The sequence below is a fragment of the Gobio gobio genome, assembly GCF_949357685.1.
Source record: "Gobio gobio genome assembly, chromosome: 11".
NCBI lineage: Eukaryota > Metazoa > Chordata > Actinopteri > Cypriniformes > Gobionidae > Gobio > Gobio gobio.
In genome coordinates this window covers 37754735-37770819 of record NC_137104.1, presented here as the reverse complement: position 1 = coordinate 37770819, position 16085 = coordinate 37754735, and the positions used below count along the sequence as shown (strand labels likewise).

At 36.9% G+C, this 16085-nt stretch overlaps 1 protein-coding gene across 1 annotated transcript in view; it reads right to left on the bottom strand.

Moving 5' to 3' along the window:
- Positions 1 to 1457: 1457 nt before the first annotated feature.
- Positions 1458 to 16085, bottom strand: part of LOC307133461 (fibrocystin-L-like) — a gene marked incomplete at its 5' end in the record, with an annotated part of 76754 nt that continues 62126 nt past the window's right edge. Inside the window, 23 exons of the mRNA XM_079828545.1 lie at positions 1458 to 1963; positions 2056 to 2209; positions 2798 to 2944; positions 3575 to 3729; positions 3808 to 4149; positions 4244 to 4379; positions 6038 to 6195; positions 9022 to 9186; positions 9293 to 9525; positions 11665 to 11830; positions 11968 to 12084; positions 12190 to 12301; positions 12613 to 12735; positions 12896 to 13044; positions 13252 to 13342; positions 13522 to 13643; positions 13773 to 13896; positions 13983 to 14086; positions 14415 to 14588; positions 15080 to 15209; positions 15354 to 15472; positions 15581 to 15710; positions 15853 to 16007. Of these exons, the coding sequence (XP_079684671.1) occupies positions 1752 to 1963; positions 2056 to 2209; positions 2798 to 2944; positions 3575 to 3729; positions 3808 to 4149; positions 4244 to 4379; positions 6038 to 6195; positions 9022 to 9186; positions 9293 to 9525; positions 11665 to 11830; positions 11968 to 12084; positions 12190 to 12301; positions 12613 to 12735; positions 12896 to 13044; positions 13252 to 13342; positions 13522 to 13643; positions 13773 to 13896; positions 13983 to 14086; positions 14415 to 14588; positions 15080 to 15209; positions 15354 to 15472; positions 15581 to 15710; positions 15853 to 16007 (3518 nt within the window). The remainder of the gene's footprint in view (positions 1964 to 2055; positions 2210 to 2797; positions 2945 to 3574; positions 3730 to 3807; positions 4150 to 4243; positions 4380 to 6037; positions 6196 to 9021; positions 9187 to 9292; positions 9526 to 11664; positions 11831 to 11967; positions 12085 to 12189; positions 12302 to 12612; positions 12736 to 12895; positions 13045 to 13251; positions 13343 to 13521; positions 13644 to 13772; positions 13897 to 13982; positions 14087 to 14414; positions 14589 to 15079; positions 15210 to 15353; positions 15473 to 15580; positions 15711 to 15852; positions 16008 to 16085) is intronic.

Genomic DNA, 16085 nt, shown 5'->3' with positions numbered 1-16085 from the left:
CATTTGATTCAGATTCAATTAGATGGTCCGTTACCCAGATTGTGCAATTTACCCACTGACTCGGATCAACTCACTCCTAACCTGGGGTAAATTGTGCCACATGAACACTTTTTTTCAAATAAGAAGTCATATTTTTAGAACCCTTTGTCATAGATGTATTCTGATCCTTTAAAACGATAGCAAACATCCTGAAAATACTTTAGATACTTTCATTGTACTTAGTGTTGTAGTACTCGAGACCGGAGAATTTTGGACTGCAAAATTAATATAAATGCCCACAAAATTCTGAGATTTAGTTTTATATAATATAACATATAATATAATTAAGCAATATTGCAATAGCAAGAGAACTGTTTTCATAAATATATAAGCGTGATTGCAAATTATATTGATTTATACAAACGTTCTATAAACAATAAGTTAATATTAAATGACATTTTAAACTGTGTCTTTGCTAATTTGGCAACGTTTCCTTATTAAATGAATCGGTTGTTTTGAACAAATCGGTTGAATAAAGGATTCTGTGACGGTTAAATAATTTTAATGTTTTAATGTTAAATTAATATGAACATTATTTATGCAGGTGTAATCGTACCAATTCAGATGCAACTTCTGTGCCATGAATTTTATTGGTAGTGATTTGATTGGTAACAGCGCTATAGTGTCTTACTATTCTAATTGTGTTTAATTATTCAATATAAGTCATTTCTCAGACAGTATATGGATCTTTTAGATTAATTTAAGGAGTGCTGGTCTGGTCTTGACTCGGTCTCGGCACACGCTGGTCTTGGTCTTGTCTTGGTCTCGGCACACGCTGGTCTTGGTCTCAACTTGGTCTCGGTTTAGGTGGTCTTTACTACAACACTAATTGTACTTCTGCCTCATTTTATCTTATCTTGAGGACCACAAGTAAAAAATGGCTCATCTTAGCCCACTCTCCCCTACTGCTGTGGAGACTATGAGATACAGGCATTAGATTGGAAAAAACGGAATTAAATTCTCTTAATTTCGCTCTTTTAAATTCATCGTGAATGTGATTGACAGATTGTGTTTTTTTCTCAGTTGTGCATGTGTCAGTGTGAGGATTTAGCACCACTTTACCTACCTCTAGTGGTGCAAAACGTTTTTTTTTTTCTGAGTGAGATTCACGTAATCAGCATTTACGTTTTTGCTCAATATACCGTTGTCTCATCCTCCAGCTGTTGAATAATGCATTTAAAATGTTTCAAAACAAACGAATATCAAGATATCTCTTCTTCTCCGATGACGTCTTTACTGGACAGAAGACGGGACAACCTGTCACTCACGAGATCATCCTATGGCGCCCAACATTCATTTCACACGGACATGATATGACACAATAAGGAAGAAAATATCACAACATTGTTTTCATGCCGCCTTTAAAGTTTGTATTCTATATGTTCAAGAATTTAATGTAGAAAAAAAGACAACAGAAGTATGCTAGAATTTGATTTTACTGAGTATATAAGAAAGCATATACATGTATAATATTTCAAAGTTAAGTAATAGGAATAGATAAACAAAACAAAAAACTTTGTTAAAATTAAAAGTTGTAGGCTATTTGTTGTTCTACTGTCTCAGAATGAATAGTTGTAGCTTACAGATCAAGATCATATGGGAAAACAAAGGCATATGGGTATATATACGAAAGCAAATCATTAGAAGACGATGTAATATATATATATATATATATCTATAAGAGTGCACGTCTTCATTGGTTTTAATCTCTCCTAGAGTCCTCTGAGCAGGAGGAGTAAAGTACTCAACATCATGAGCAGATACACAGATGTTGATGAGACAGCTGGACCGGAGTCAAAGATGCTGGGAAAATCGTCTTCCGTAGTGACGACCACAGAAGACGGCGTTGTAGGTGATCCGAGCGTAAAAGATCTGGACTCAGCCTTCCATTCATTCAGAGTAAAGGCCAACTTCAAGTTGTCACCTTTAGAAGAGATACAGAGAGAGAAATTATCGTAAATGCTTAAAATAACAAGTGACAGTGACCCCCAAAAAATCTAAATCAAGACAACCCACCACTTGTAATGATGGCTAAGTCAGTGTAATTGGCCCAGCAGCCACTGAACGGGATGGTGGTGTTTCCGTAAAGCCCTGCTGTTGGATTCCCTGTAGCATCTTTGAGCACAGCTGACATGGTTAGAGTCGTCACACCCACGGACACACAGTCACCCTGGAAACAGACATGCACAAAAAAGAAGCTCTCCTTATTCGATACCAGGTGTGGTTTCCTAGTAATCAACTGGGGTTGCACCAGCCATTCATAAGTTCTTAAAGGGTAAAAAAAACAACCTGTTTTAGTACTGATCACACCTAAGATTTGAAAAAGAAAAAGCTGTGGAAAAGTGGGAGTGTAGAGGATGGGAAGAGGGAAGACAACAACCAATAAAACAGACCTACTACACACTCATACAGACAAATGAATATTAAAATATGAGTGGTAAAGAAAAACAAATAATTTGGGGGCACTTGATATATTTTAAACTATGACAACAAACACACAAATCTTATCATTAGAGATTACTAACAACTATCATGAACAAATTAAACGAGGAAGAGCATTTAAAAGGTCTAATAATATTTCCATTACATTTACGAACACTGCAATCTCTGAACAAATGACACGCATGAGTTTAACACAGAAAGAATAAAAGACACAAGTTGTAACTTAGTGCCACTTTGTCAAAACTATGTTCCTTTCACACAGCTGGTGCAACCGGCCACTGAAAACTAGCATCAGATATTCTTAATGAAATCTCACCGCTGCGTCCAGAGCCATGATGCTGGGCTGCACACTGAGGGGTCCGGGAGAAGATCCAGCCACTGGCTGCACCACCACCACCAGGGATGATACTGTCTTGACCGTCTCCACCAGCTGGTCTTCACGGGTCACCTCCTGAGTGGCCACCTAAGAGAGAGACATTTACAGTTCAAATAAGGAAAACCATGTTCGGTGCTTTACAGTACAGCAACTATTAAGCTCAATGAACAGCATTTGTGACACTGTTGATTACAACAAAAATGTATTTTATCCCTCATTTTCTTTAAAAAAGAAAGTTACTATAGTAGTTACTAGAGTGTCAATAATGCATTACTCATTTGTTCCTGTGTTGTTATTCATTAATGATGAATCAGTATTCTGAAGTGTTATGCAATATTTTAACAATTCATAAAAGATGATTCACTTTCTGGCCATCTGGGATTTCGGTATAGAGATAAATGTTAAGATCATGATTTCTCAGTAGTATTACAGCACACAGTGAGTATATATTAACAATTTGTTGTTTGCTTTTGGCATCTAATAGATCGCTTGGACCCAAAAACATTGACTCGTGATGTCAGACTTAACAAGTGGATTGAAAAGGTGAATATTTTAATGTTTATGGATTGGCCTCATACACTTTTTAAGTTTAATTTGTACTGAACCCAGAATATTCCTTTAACTATCAACTTTGCTGTGTACATTTCAGTTAAAATTTCCATTATAACATTTTAAAATGTTAGAGGATTTGGTCATGTGATTGGATTAGCATCTTACATCATTCCAGGACGGGTCACTGGAAGAGGGTGGAGGAGGAATGATGCCCAGGGATGACACATTGAAGCCAATGGACTGACTCAGATTGCCCGAGACAGCAGCGCGGCCCAAATCGTCAGCAATGTTCTTCAGGTCCGCAAACTGTTGGTCTTCTTCTGCAGATGGTATATAAATATTTATATATATTGTGATCTAAAGGCTGTATTTGTCATACATTTTATTCTTGTTCTTACCAGTGGTGCTATTGGTGGATGTCTGAACAGGGGGCTCCCTGATCTCCACCTGCACCGTCAGTCCAGTCGAACGCCTCCTTCTCGCAATAGTACCCTCACGGATGATGTTGGTGATTCGAATCTTGGTCGCCGGTATTTTCAGAAATAAAGCCAGATTATTGATCAGATTTGGCCCAAAGAACTCTGCCTCAGTCATGGCTGGGAGGTTGAAGGCCAGGAACAAAACCGGGGAGGTGCGGATTTCGACCGGCTCTGAGCCACGGAGAAGTATGTTCAGCATTTTGTAGTCCTGGTCAAAGAAGTTGGAGCCGTGACTGGAGTTGAAACTGGGAACATATTGCCCTTAGGAGCGCAGAGAGTAATCAATGTAAGAATTGTGATGTGTCTGGCCTGCAGGGGGAGCTGTATTAACTTGCATTATTGTGTTGTACTCTACCTGTATAAGTTGGCTCAAGCAGAGTGTAGTCAGTTTTGCCCGCATTCCACTGAGCATTTGTTGGACCAACCAAACTATTTTTAACGTACACATCCAGCCTCTGAGGGCTTGAGTAAAATACAGCCACCCTGACAGCCTGAGAACAACAGAAGATCACTGTAGTTAAGTTTCTACAGTAATATTATCAAAGCTAAAACAAAAAATTAAATGAAACATGAAAAAAAGAAACATAAAATAATTACATTATATATATACACTTTATACTAGGGGTATAATGGTACACAAAAGTCACAGTACGGTACCTCTGTTTAGGGGTCACAGTTCGACACGAGTTCGGTACAACAGGAAAAAGCAAATAATCCCCATTGCTAGGTTTAATTATTATTTTGAACAGACAATAGTGCAAAGTAAAGTCAGAATTTAGTCCCCCCTGAGGTAGTTGGTACAGTACAGCCTCCTTTAGTGTTAAAGCAGTAAACAGCAATGCACTCTTGCATAGAATATGTTTTTTGTAGGGCTGATAAAAAACAAGTTATTTGGTCACAATCAGCAACAAAATGGAATCTCTTGTGCATCTCTTGTGCTATAAAAGTACAAAATAAATATAATAATGAAAAATAAAACTTGTGCAGAGATTAGTTTTTGCACTCCTTTAGTCTTTTTCTGCCTAGCTGCCTCATTATAACAGCAGAAATCATTTATGGTCATACAGATAACAGTAATTTGAAATTCATTGTTCAAAACTGCAAAGGATCTGTTTTTATTTGTGTACACTCACAATAAATACAAAGCATTTCGCTTTTGTAAAATAAAGAAAACAACCAGGATGCCGCTTTCTGACGTCCCGGTTTCCTTTCCGTGAAGTTTGTGGAGCGCAACACAAAAATTATTTGAAACTCAGAATATAGGAGATTAGCAAGCTCTTGCATGCCATCTGAACTCTTGTTTTGGATTGGTGCATAGATCATCTTTTCCTCTTCTGCTCTGTTTCCTGTTGTGGCGATTAGCAAGCAGCGTTAGATTACCATGCACGTCCCACTCTGGATTGGTGTGTGGATAGCCTGTGACTGACTGTATTTGTCGTCTGACTGTATGCACTGAATCACGGCATACCATACCATGATGGTTTGAGATGAATACATGTACGTTACACCCTTGACTAATATATATATATATATATAAAAATGCAGGTTTGCATTCCCATTTATTTTGATGCAGAGTTGGATATATTTTGGTCGTAATGTAGTTATTTATTTATTTATTTTAGGATTCATTCCCAACTAGCCTATTCATTTTCCTGGATTGTGCTTTAGTTCAAATGTAATTGTTTTAAATAATAAAATATTAAAATAATATAGTAACATAATTAAATCAATAAACTACTGAATTCTTTGTTTTTAATTACTATATTATTTTTCATGATATTTGTTAATAAATTACATTATTATAATTATTTCTACATTATTATATAAATATCATATGTGTGTATATATTTGTGTATATGTTTATTTATGTATTCATCAAATCGCAATTTCATCAGTTCGTTGATTGATATTGATTCATCAATTCATTTATTTTTAATAGTTAAAAGATAATGGTCAAAATTTGCACAATTTAGAAAAACAAATAAGCTATTTGAAAAAAATCTTAAAATAAATCAGAAGACAAAATGGAAATAAAATATTATATTTTTAATACCATAATGCAGAATAAAACTGATGAAAGATTGTTTTCTCCTAATATAGATTTTGTATCACCTGTAGATGCTGTGTCAGTACAGTCCATCTTACTAACCTCTGTAGGTCCAGCATTCAGTAGCATAAGTCTCAGCTTCTGTGGTGTTGTGCTGGTGAAATAGATGTCAAAGGATTTATTAGTGGCCACAATGGCGTGGAAGAGAGATACTCGCTTCTGACACGTGTAGCCGGAGCACCAGCCGTGGTCTTGTGGGCCTGGAACAAGATATTCACAGTAAGATTAACCCCTAGGATAATATGTGAGCAACACGTATGTACATGCTTGTATTTTTGAGAGAAAATTTTTTATGCGTGGCTTTTGAAAAAACAAAAAAAAATTGTTTTAAAATGAAGGCCTCAAAACACAATAGATATGTGTCCACAAGAATTTTGACTAATGGGTTTTGTTGCCTAGAGTTTTGCTTCAAACTGAACTATTTTTTGTTTTTGAAAGTAGTCTAATGCTAAAAAAAATTATAATAAATAATTTAAATTAAGATACAATTTATACAAAACGAAATTCACTGTAAAGAAAGCAATTAACTTTCTACAAAACCAAAACAATCACTTTCTACAAAACAAAACTCCAGAATCATTTATTTAGAATGTAGTCAACAAAGGCCAATTATATTTTAAATGATCAAAAGATTTGACTACACTGCAAAAAATGCTCTTCTGATTTAGTTGAAAATTGTACTTATCTAGTAAATGCATCTTGATTTAAGAATGCTTAAATATTTAGACTAGAAACAAGACAAAAATTACTAAGAAGCTAATTTTTTCTACATTTTTGTAAAAAAAATTATGTTTTTGAAAGTAGTTCAAACAAAACAAAATTCACTGTAAAGAAAGCAATTCACTTTCTATAAAACAAAAAAATCACTTTCTACGAAACAACTCGATATTAACTCGATAAAACAAACTTTTTATATTAAATTTAAAAAATAACATTAGGCTTAAACATCAATATGAAGCAAAATACGTTTGACTGGTACTATGTTTATTAGGGGTGTAACGATTCGTTTTAACAACGATTCGATTCGTATCACGATTTGAGGTTGTCGATATGATTCAAGGACGATATTGGTTCATTTAGAACGATATGATCCGAAACGATTCAGTGACTTGAAATCGATTCAGTAACTTTTTAGCCAAAAATTGTGTGACTGAAATAAATATCTGGATACTGGTCAGTGCAGGTGAAGTTTCCTAGATTCCTGTTGTTTCTTGTAAGGGAATCAGGTATAAATGAATTATGGATATAAACAAACAAGTAAACAACAATTAATGGCAAATGCATTCAAATTTTATTTGAATAAAGTGCAACCAACAGTTTAGGTTGAATTAACAGGAAGTTAACCTTTTCTGCTCTAATTTTCAATATTCAATACATTTTCAATAAAAGCACAGTAAGTGCAACCAACATTTCAACAGTAGTTTCAACCTGCTACTTCTGCTTTTGTTTTCCAACATTAAAATAATACAAATACAATATTATTATCAAAAATAAAGTGCAACACACATTTCTTCAGGTTGAATAAACTGGCTGAACCTGCTACTACTCTCAGTTTAATAAACAAACAATATTTAACAAAAGATAAAATGTAACCGACTACTCTTCAATGACTCAACTTTTTTTTTTTTTCAAAAATATCAACTGATCAACATGATCTGACCGCAGAACACTTCTCTGTGCGTTCACTATGTCGCCAGCAGTACTAAAAACTCGCTCTGCTGGCGCACTGGTGCCAGGAATGCACAGGTAACATTTAGCAAGGGTTGAAAGTACAGGTAGCTCTTTCTCCTGGTGGCTTGATAATTTCTCGCTAGTGGCTACTCCTCTGCCATCTGCCATGCTATGTTTTGTTTTCTTAGCGCTGCTGCTGGTGCGTGGCGATGATGTCACAGATAAGCAGACTGAATCGAGTAACGTTTAACGCCGTTATCATTAAAAGTGCAAAGAAAAAACATCCATATAAAGTCTGACATGCTTAAATCCAATGCGTTATTTCCTATTATCGATACAATCGATTGATTACCTTTTTAAAACGATTTTAGATCGATATATGTCGTCCGGAAGGCCAACTTGCCGAGCACAAATCGATGTAGTTAGATCATAGGAATATAAATCGATACATCGATGTAGTAGATGAATCGTTACACCCCTAATGTTTATAGCATCTGAGCAGACTTTTGCGAATAAAAGCTTTATTGATGTGACACTAGGCTCTTTTACAATAAACACGTTATAATCTGTCCAAGTAAATCTTGTCTAAACAGTCTTGCGTGTATGACATTTTATGTTGGAGCAGGATTCATATTTAAACTGTCTTTTTGCGTTTAATATTCACAGATGCTAACAGAATAAACTTAAAAGAATAAAGCCTAACTTACAATTAGCCCTGAATCCGTTGCTTTAAGATATGAACAGCTTTTTATGAGGTTTATTATTCCAGGATTATTACTCAACGCGTCTCAAAACGATGTAGCTGAAGTAACGTTACAGCGTTTCACTCGATGTTTTTTTGTATGAGTTGATGTGTGGGCGTTGCCGTTGACGCAGGGATCGTCAGTATTTGAATCTGAAAGAGCGGGCGCTCCATGGGCGTGGTCGCATTGGTGGATAATGAAGAGGCTCGCGGGTGACTGACATCTATCTCTTTTCAAACAGATTACATAAACACAGAATATTAGTTTTAGATTTGGTTTACGTTGTTTAAAACCTGACATTTAAACGTTTCTTTAGACATGTCTCATTTTTGTGAGACAAGTATTCACTAAGCTAGAGTTCCTTTTCTGAAGACTATCTCTTTGACAGAGAAGCTGTCTTGTGACTGTACACAAAAAAAAAATAGAAATTTAACAGATTATAATGATGTATAACACTTGCCTGAATGATAAAAAAAGAGTTATTTGAGTCTCTTTGGCACTGATAAGAAAAAAAGTGAGTCAATCACGCCGGCGCGTCGGCCTTCTCGAGGGGGTTCAAATATATATTATGCATAAAATAGTAGGTGTTACAAAGGGAGTTAGGAGTCATACCATTCACCAAATCCACATATTTGTCCCCCAGGATGGCTACAGGTGAAAGACGCCTGGTCTCTGTGTCTGCATCCAAACTTTCGATGACCAGCATCCTGTAGTTAAGCCCAAAGCACTTGTAGCTCTGCCAGGTGTTCATGTACGTACAGGTGTCTCTGATCACACCTGCACAGGTAAAACAGCCACGCCATTCGTTAAAAGAAGCTCCATCATTTTAAGTTCTCTCTCTTAGATCACTGTAAAGGAAGAACAGTCCTCAGATGTACTGTACCTTTGTAAGGAGCGATTTGATTCGTAGGTATCCGGCTGCCATTGAGAGCGGTGAGCATGACTTTGGGGATGCGGTAATCACCCAGTCCGTGTCGGGGATCTCCGTTCCACTCATACTCGGACTGGGGCACCACTGCTCCTACTGCACCCAGGAAACTGCCATCCAGATCTTTCAACATTGTCTTCTTCTTAGCATCACAGTCCATGTCCACACAGTCTGATGGGTTCACCTTACTGAGATGAGAATAAAATTAATCAGTCATTTCGTATTTTTGGTCATCCCGACATTGGTGTTCTCTCATTGTTTTCTTCTTAATAATGTTTCTTGTTTGTTTTGGGGACTTATTTTACCCATTTGGGACTTCTTTTACCCTGACTTCCCTTTTTCCATTCTTCCCTTTACAAATTATAATGTTCTATGTCAATACAAGTGAATTAACAATCATGTGTGAGATATATCATTTGAAATATCTCAGTGCGACTGGTACAACGGTCTCCTCCCACCAGAAGTAAACCAAAATGTTTATTCCTATAGTTAGGTCATGTCTCCATTTGTGGGATGTTTTGTCTTGGTCTGAGTATTTAAAAAATTGTTGCAAAAAGCTCAGCATGATTCTGTAGCCAGATCAGCCTGTAATGCTGAGTGTCCTCCAGTAGTAGATTGCATTGTATGCATTATTACCGCAAATCTGCGTTCAGGTTAGTAACGGACTAAAGTCCAGCTTTGAGTGGAGCATAGGGCACACCAACTGAGATTTTAGGACTCTGGCTAACACTTGGTACTGGTTCAAGTGTACTTAAACTGTAGAGGCTAAAAAGGCGAATTTCCGTTTAGGACAACAAAATATTGATCGACCAACCTAAATAGGGTGAGCCTTACCTCAGTTTAATGTAATGTTACTCTAGCTAAGTGTACATGGCATGGCCAAACCAAAGCTGCTATCAGACAAAGTAATATTGGTCAGCTTATATCCGTGGTAGTGATCGTGATCTCTGACTAGAGATAGTGTTGCTTTATTCAAGTCATAATCTAGTCTATAGGGACTAAACAAAATACTTTTAGAGAGAGCAAACACTGGACTGGCCATCTAAATAGTATAGTCAATTACCTCTGTCTATTGAGCAAGACTGGTGAGTTTGTGACCGTGGAATCTGTGTAAAAGAACAGCCTGCGCAAGACCATGAACGACACTGGTATCCGAATGAACGAGTACAATAAGAGTAAAGAGTTATATAGAATAATCAAGTGTCTAGATAAATTATTATATAAATAATCAATAGGCATTTCAACCTAAATTCGAGGTTGTGATAAAATGGAGTCAGATAAAAGTTTAATTAGAATTAAATTATTTTGCACACTAAAAGACAGAATATGCAGGAAACCCTCACCCGCTCTATTGGAAACTGCCATTGGGCCAATTGTGGGGGCCTTAAGGTCCGTTCACATTGGACGTAATATTGACGCGCAAATAATTTGCGCGATGGTTTTATTTTTTGATCAGCTGTTTGTGTAATGAGTGCTTCCACACCGAACGCGAATGTGCTGCGGCGAAAAACAATGTTTATTTTTTTGGCTTCAATGTAGATTTTTTAAAACTCACGCAGCGACAGAAAAGGCTTCAACCAATCACATATAAGGAAACAAAGGTGACGAAATGTCCAGTAAATGTCACTAGCTATTCAATCAACATTAACCTTTGCCAGTATCACATTTCTCACAAGATTACAGGGTACAAGCAAGTCGCTGTAGACTACAGACAACGATAACATAACCTTTTGAGTTAAATGTGTCTGCTACTATAGAAAGTGAATGTGTTTCCATCTGTATGACTGTGACACTTAAATGTTTACATTGTGACTCAACTGGAAACAAAGCTGGAAGCAGCTGCTCCAGATCGATTGGTTCCCTGTGGTTTGTCTCATCAGATGCGGTGCTACTGTCTCTGGAGGAGCTCCTCAAATTGTCCCACAGACATTCAAAAGTAAGTGCGGAATCGGTCATGATAAAGTTTTAGCTCCTGTACAAAGATTAGCATACTCCCCTTCAGACTCTCTGTTCTATAAGACTAGGTGCACCCAAAACCTTTTCGGTCTTTTAAATAAAATGAAATGCTCTTTTCACTGGATGATGAAGTGGCCAATGGCCATGTTTTCTCAGCTGTCGCCACGAATGTTTTGGAATGTTGGCGCTCTGAAACGTCAAAGATGTCGCAAATTCGTGTCACGGCTGATGTGAATGGTTTTGATGCGAACTATTCGCACACAAAATATTTGCTTTATCACTTCGCTTTTTACGTTATGCGTCCAGTGTGAAAGGGCCATTACACAGTCTTAACTTTGTGAATTGACATTGACTATAAGCTTTTGGATTACCTCAGATCAGGCCGATGAATGTATGCCAGAGTGTCCTCTGTGCTGTTTATCTTGGCTATCCTCTCAACACTGATTGGATGTTGTAGATCCTCATTTCCTGGGTTGGTCATGAACATGTAATTTGTCTCTGTTGAGCACACACTCTTGAACCCAACAAAAGTTGTGTCTAGGAACATAAACAGACAGTGTAAATAGATAGTAATTATTTACATTTTTTTGTATTATGACATTTTTTTTACGGCATCTACTGTAGAAAGTTTTAAACTGAAGATTTCATACACATTTTGAAGGAATGTGACTCACCAGAGACGGTCATTAGACCAGCTATGGCATTGTAGCTCATCAGTCCAGGGTGAGGCTTTTGTGGTGCATTATTGTGGCCAGATTCAAATGTCGGCCAGGAAATTCCAGACCTTCCACCTGTTACACAGAAAATGCAATTAGAATCAGTATGGAAAATGGATCAGTTACGTCAAACAAATGTATTCCAGTAGTGCATAGATGATTCTTTAACATATATTGTACCATTGGGGGGGCGAGGGGCCCTGTGGCTTTTGCTAAGCATAACATAGGTCGTAGTCGTGGACAGACTGTCAAAACAGTTGAAGTTGGGGCTGCTGCCCACAATAAGGGAACCCTGTAAAGATGATTTTTGAAAAATTGTATAAAATTTTCAACAGTATAAGAATCCTTTATTCTCTTCAGACCCATTCACACTGCAAAGAGAGATGCCGACCAATGCCGACAGTCACCAGATTACAGTATGTAACTTTTCAGACATTCCAAGACCCAACAAATGCCGATTCAACATGTTAATTTTGATAAAAATGAAAGCCAACAGACGCCAACTGGGGTAACACACTGAAACGACAAAGTGTCTGTTGCCGTCTGTTGGTGCAGTGTGAATTGGCCTTTATTTTTGACTGAAGAGACATAGTGTGTCCTTACCTGTACACGGACTATTTTGTCAGAGTATGTGTGGCTGAGTGAGGGAGGACTGTAGATTAGAGACATGATACCCATTCCATTATCAATCAGACTCACGTTAGAAACTAACACGTTCATGGATACCTGAAATGGGAGGGAGGAGAGGAAAACATCAGGGCTCACCAGACCAATATAGTGCATTTGTGTAACTAAAAATTAACAATTTATCTGACCAATAAAACACATTTGGTTTACTGTTACTTTAGGGTTTTATAGTAGGAAGTTGGCAGATCATTTATCATACTTGAACATAAATGCCAAAATCAAAGCTCCTCCAGACAGTGAAGCCCTGGATTTGAGAGCAACCAGCAAGTCCATCTTTATTCATGTAGAGTCCGTAAAGACCGCCATGCGCCTCATTCTGACTCCATTGAGCCACTGAATTTGGAGATCCTTTTGACATATTGTTGGAATACATGAATAAATTAGTAATAAAGTTAGTATTAAAAAAAGTATAAATTAATAACATAGTAAATTGTATTATTTTGCATACTGTACATTATAATATTGTGATGCCTAAATTAAATTAAAAATGTATTTGTTTTTATGTATTTTATTTTATGTATAATTATTTTTGAAAATAAATATTGGCTTCTATACCTGGGCATGGTTCACCATCAATTCGGAATCCCACTCGTTCATAGCCAGCAACAATATTCCCTTGAAGAATTGCATTGGTTGCCTCACTCACCTACAACATCAACAGTAGATCAGTTCTTTATATAGTACTAATCTATTCAGCCAGTAATACAATGGATTTTTTCACATGTACCATGGCAATATTGTGGGTTTTCTTTGAATATGTACCATACCATTCTTGTACCATGGTGTGCCATCAAAATGGGGAAAAAAATTTTCTTTAAGGTTTACCTCAATGGCTGCATTCCATTCAATGTTCAATTCCTCCGCTCTGCCGTTGTATGATCCAGGCCACAGTGTCAAGGTAACCAAGTTCCTCCGGACGGCATTACTGTCACCCCAGACTCTGATTCCTTGGAGATTTGAATAATAATTGCAGAATAGAAAAGTGCTAAATCATATTACTCAACTCATACTGATTACATTTTGTTTAATAGTATTTTCTTTCTGTGCTAACAGTGAAGCTGCTAATGAATCTGCACCTTCTCCAACAGTGTGATGGATCACGTTGTCATCAATGCTCAATCCATTTGTTCCAAAAACACCGATAGCAGGAGCAAAGCCATTGTGGAAAGCACATCCCTTGACATAAGACTCACCAACCACCTAAAAATATTGTGACAGTAAGTAGTTGGAAAGAACATGTGTGATAATCAGGAATGGACATGTACTGTATCAAGACTTTCTCTCACCCCTCCCAGGTCATAAAACACCAGAGAGTAACGTGGGTCTGACGGGTCGTTCCATCCTTCCTGCCCAGTGAGGTAGAACTGAACATTTCTGATCTGGGCTTTTCCTGTGAGGCAAGTTATCATCAGCTTTAGTGAGTTTTCATTACTTACACAGTGCTGAAATGGTCTGTTTAGAAAGTGATGGTATGTGCAAATACAGAAATATCATTTTGACATGAACTTTTTTTTATTAAAACAAAACTTTGCTATTTTTCCTGCTTTCTCTCATCTTCCAGGTAATGAGTCCATTAATCCATGTCCATGAATAAATCATATACATTTGTACATGAAATGTCTAATTCAATTGAATGCAGCAGTTTATGTAAGACTGGTTTTGCATGTGATTCGTCCTGATTGTGTTTCATGAATGTGAGTATTTTATAAAGATTATACCTCTGTAATTGATCCCTCCACTGGAGAAGGTTCCCACCAGAACTCTGGCTCCATAAGACTGTGTGTACATTTCTGGATACTCCTGACCAATGATCTTGATGTTCCTGGTCAGTAAAGCCACATTGCCTGCAAGCTGATAACTTCTTGAAGTACCTGGCACACTGTAGCTCTCCCCTATATGACCAAATACATTTGATATTAATTGAATCAATTATATTTTTTTTTTAGAAGTTAAAATTTTTTATTCAGGAAGCATGCATTAAATTAATCAATAGTGACAGTAAAGCCATTTATAAAGTTACTTTATCTATTTCTATATGTAAAAATGTGTCATGGTGTCCACAAAAATTAAGCAGCAACTGTTTTCAACACTTAGAAATGTTTCTTGAGCACCAAATCAGCAAATTAGAACGAAGGCTGGAGTATTTGTTGCTTAAAATTCAGCTTTGGAATCATAGGAATAAATGGCACTACTGTTAATAAAATATTACAAATAAATATTAATAATTATATATAATTTTATATATATATATATATATATATATATATATATATATATATATATATATATATATATATCTGTGTACCTATTTTTAACAGCTTATTGATACAGCATAGTGCCTATTATTGCTATACTGACATTACTTATAATCTAGGCCACTAACCAATGTGTGTGTATGATAAAGGCTGGTCCAGAGTCAGTGTGCGGCCATTATCTGAGATTGCAGAGATGGTGCGGATTTCTGTCTGTTGAGGGTCATAGCTGGTGGTGGACAGCAGGATCTTCTCCCCGACCTGGAGGAAAAAAAAGAGTGTTTTATTAAAAAACAAAGAGAATAATGGTTCAGAGCAGAAGCGCAGCTTGGAATCTAAATGGCATCACCAAATCACAAAAGTTCAAAAGTTCTGTTATTTTTTTGTTTTAAAAAAGCTTCTGACCTTCCAGTCCACAGATTCCTGTAGAGAGAGAGTGCGGTTTCCTGCCTGGGATGTGCTAGCCAGCTTAGTGTGATACACATTGTGTGGCATACCATAAAGTTCAAGAGATCCAAACACGCCTGGAAGACAATGTTTCCACTCAAATCAACACTTTGCTGGCAAACATTTGAGAAGAATGTCTCTGATGCAGACATGAGATTTCTTAATTTTTATTCATGATGATTTACCTAGAACTTTGGACCCTTGGTTTGGTCCAGATGGTAATAGCCAGTCTGGTGTGGAATGGCTTCCTCTAAGTATGATCTGTAGTTGACCTCTGAAGGGTTCATTAGGCCACCCAGCAATCAGACGTCCACCCTAATTGAAGTGAACATGGACAGATAGAGTAAGTCTCTTTAGTATGGACAAAAGGAAGTGAAATTAGAGTCTGGTTCTGATTTGGTGTTCTGATCCTAAGATATAGCCATAAGATGCAATTTGAATGTAGTTATGTCCTTACTTGAATGGAGATGTATGTGGCATTCAAAACAATGTTATTATATTGAGAAACACTGCTGGTGGAGGTGCCATTGTTTGTGTCTGGAATCTCCAGAATTCCAACTATTTTCAGCTTGTTCAGGGAGGGGGCTACAACATCCAGAACCATCCAAATGCCTTCAAGACAGAATGGGACATTTTTAATTATTTTTGACCACTATAGGGTTTAAAGTGCCCCTGTTATGCTATTTGTTT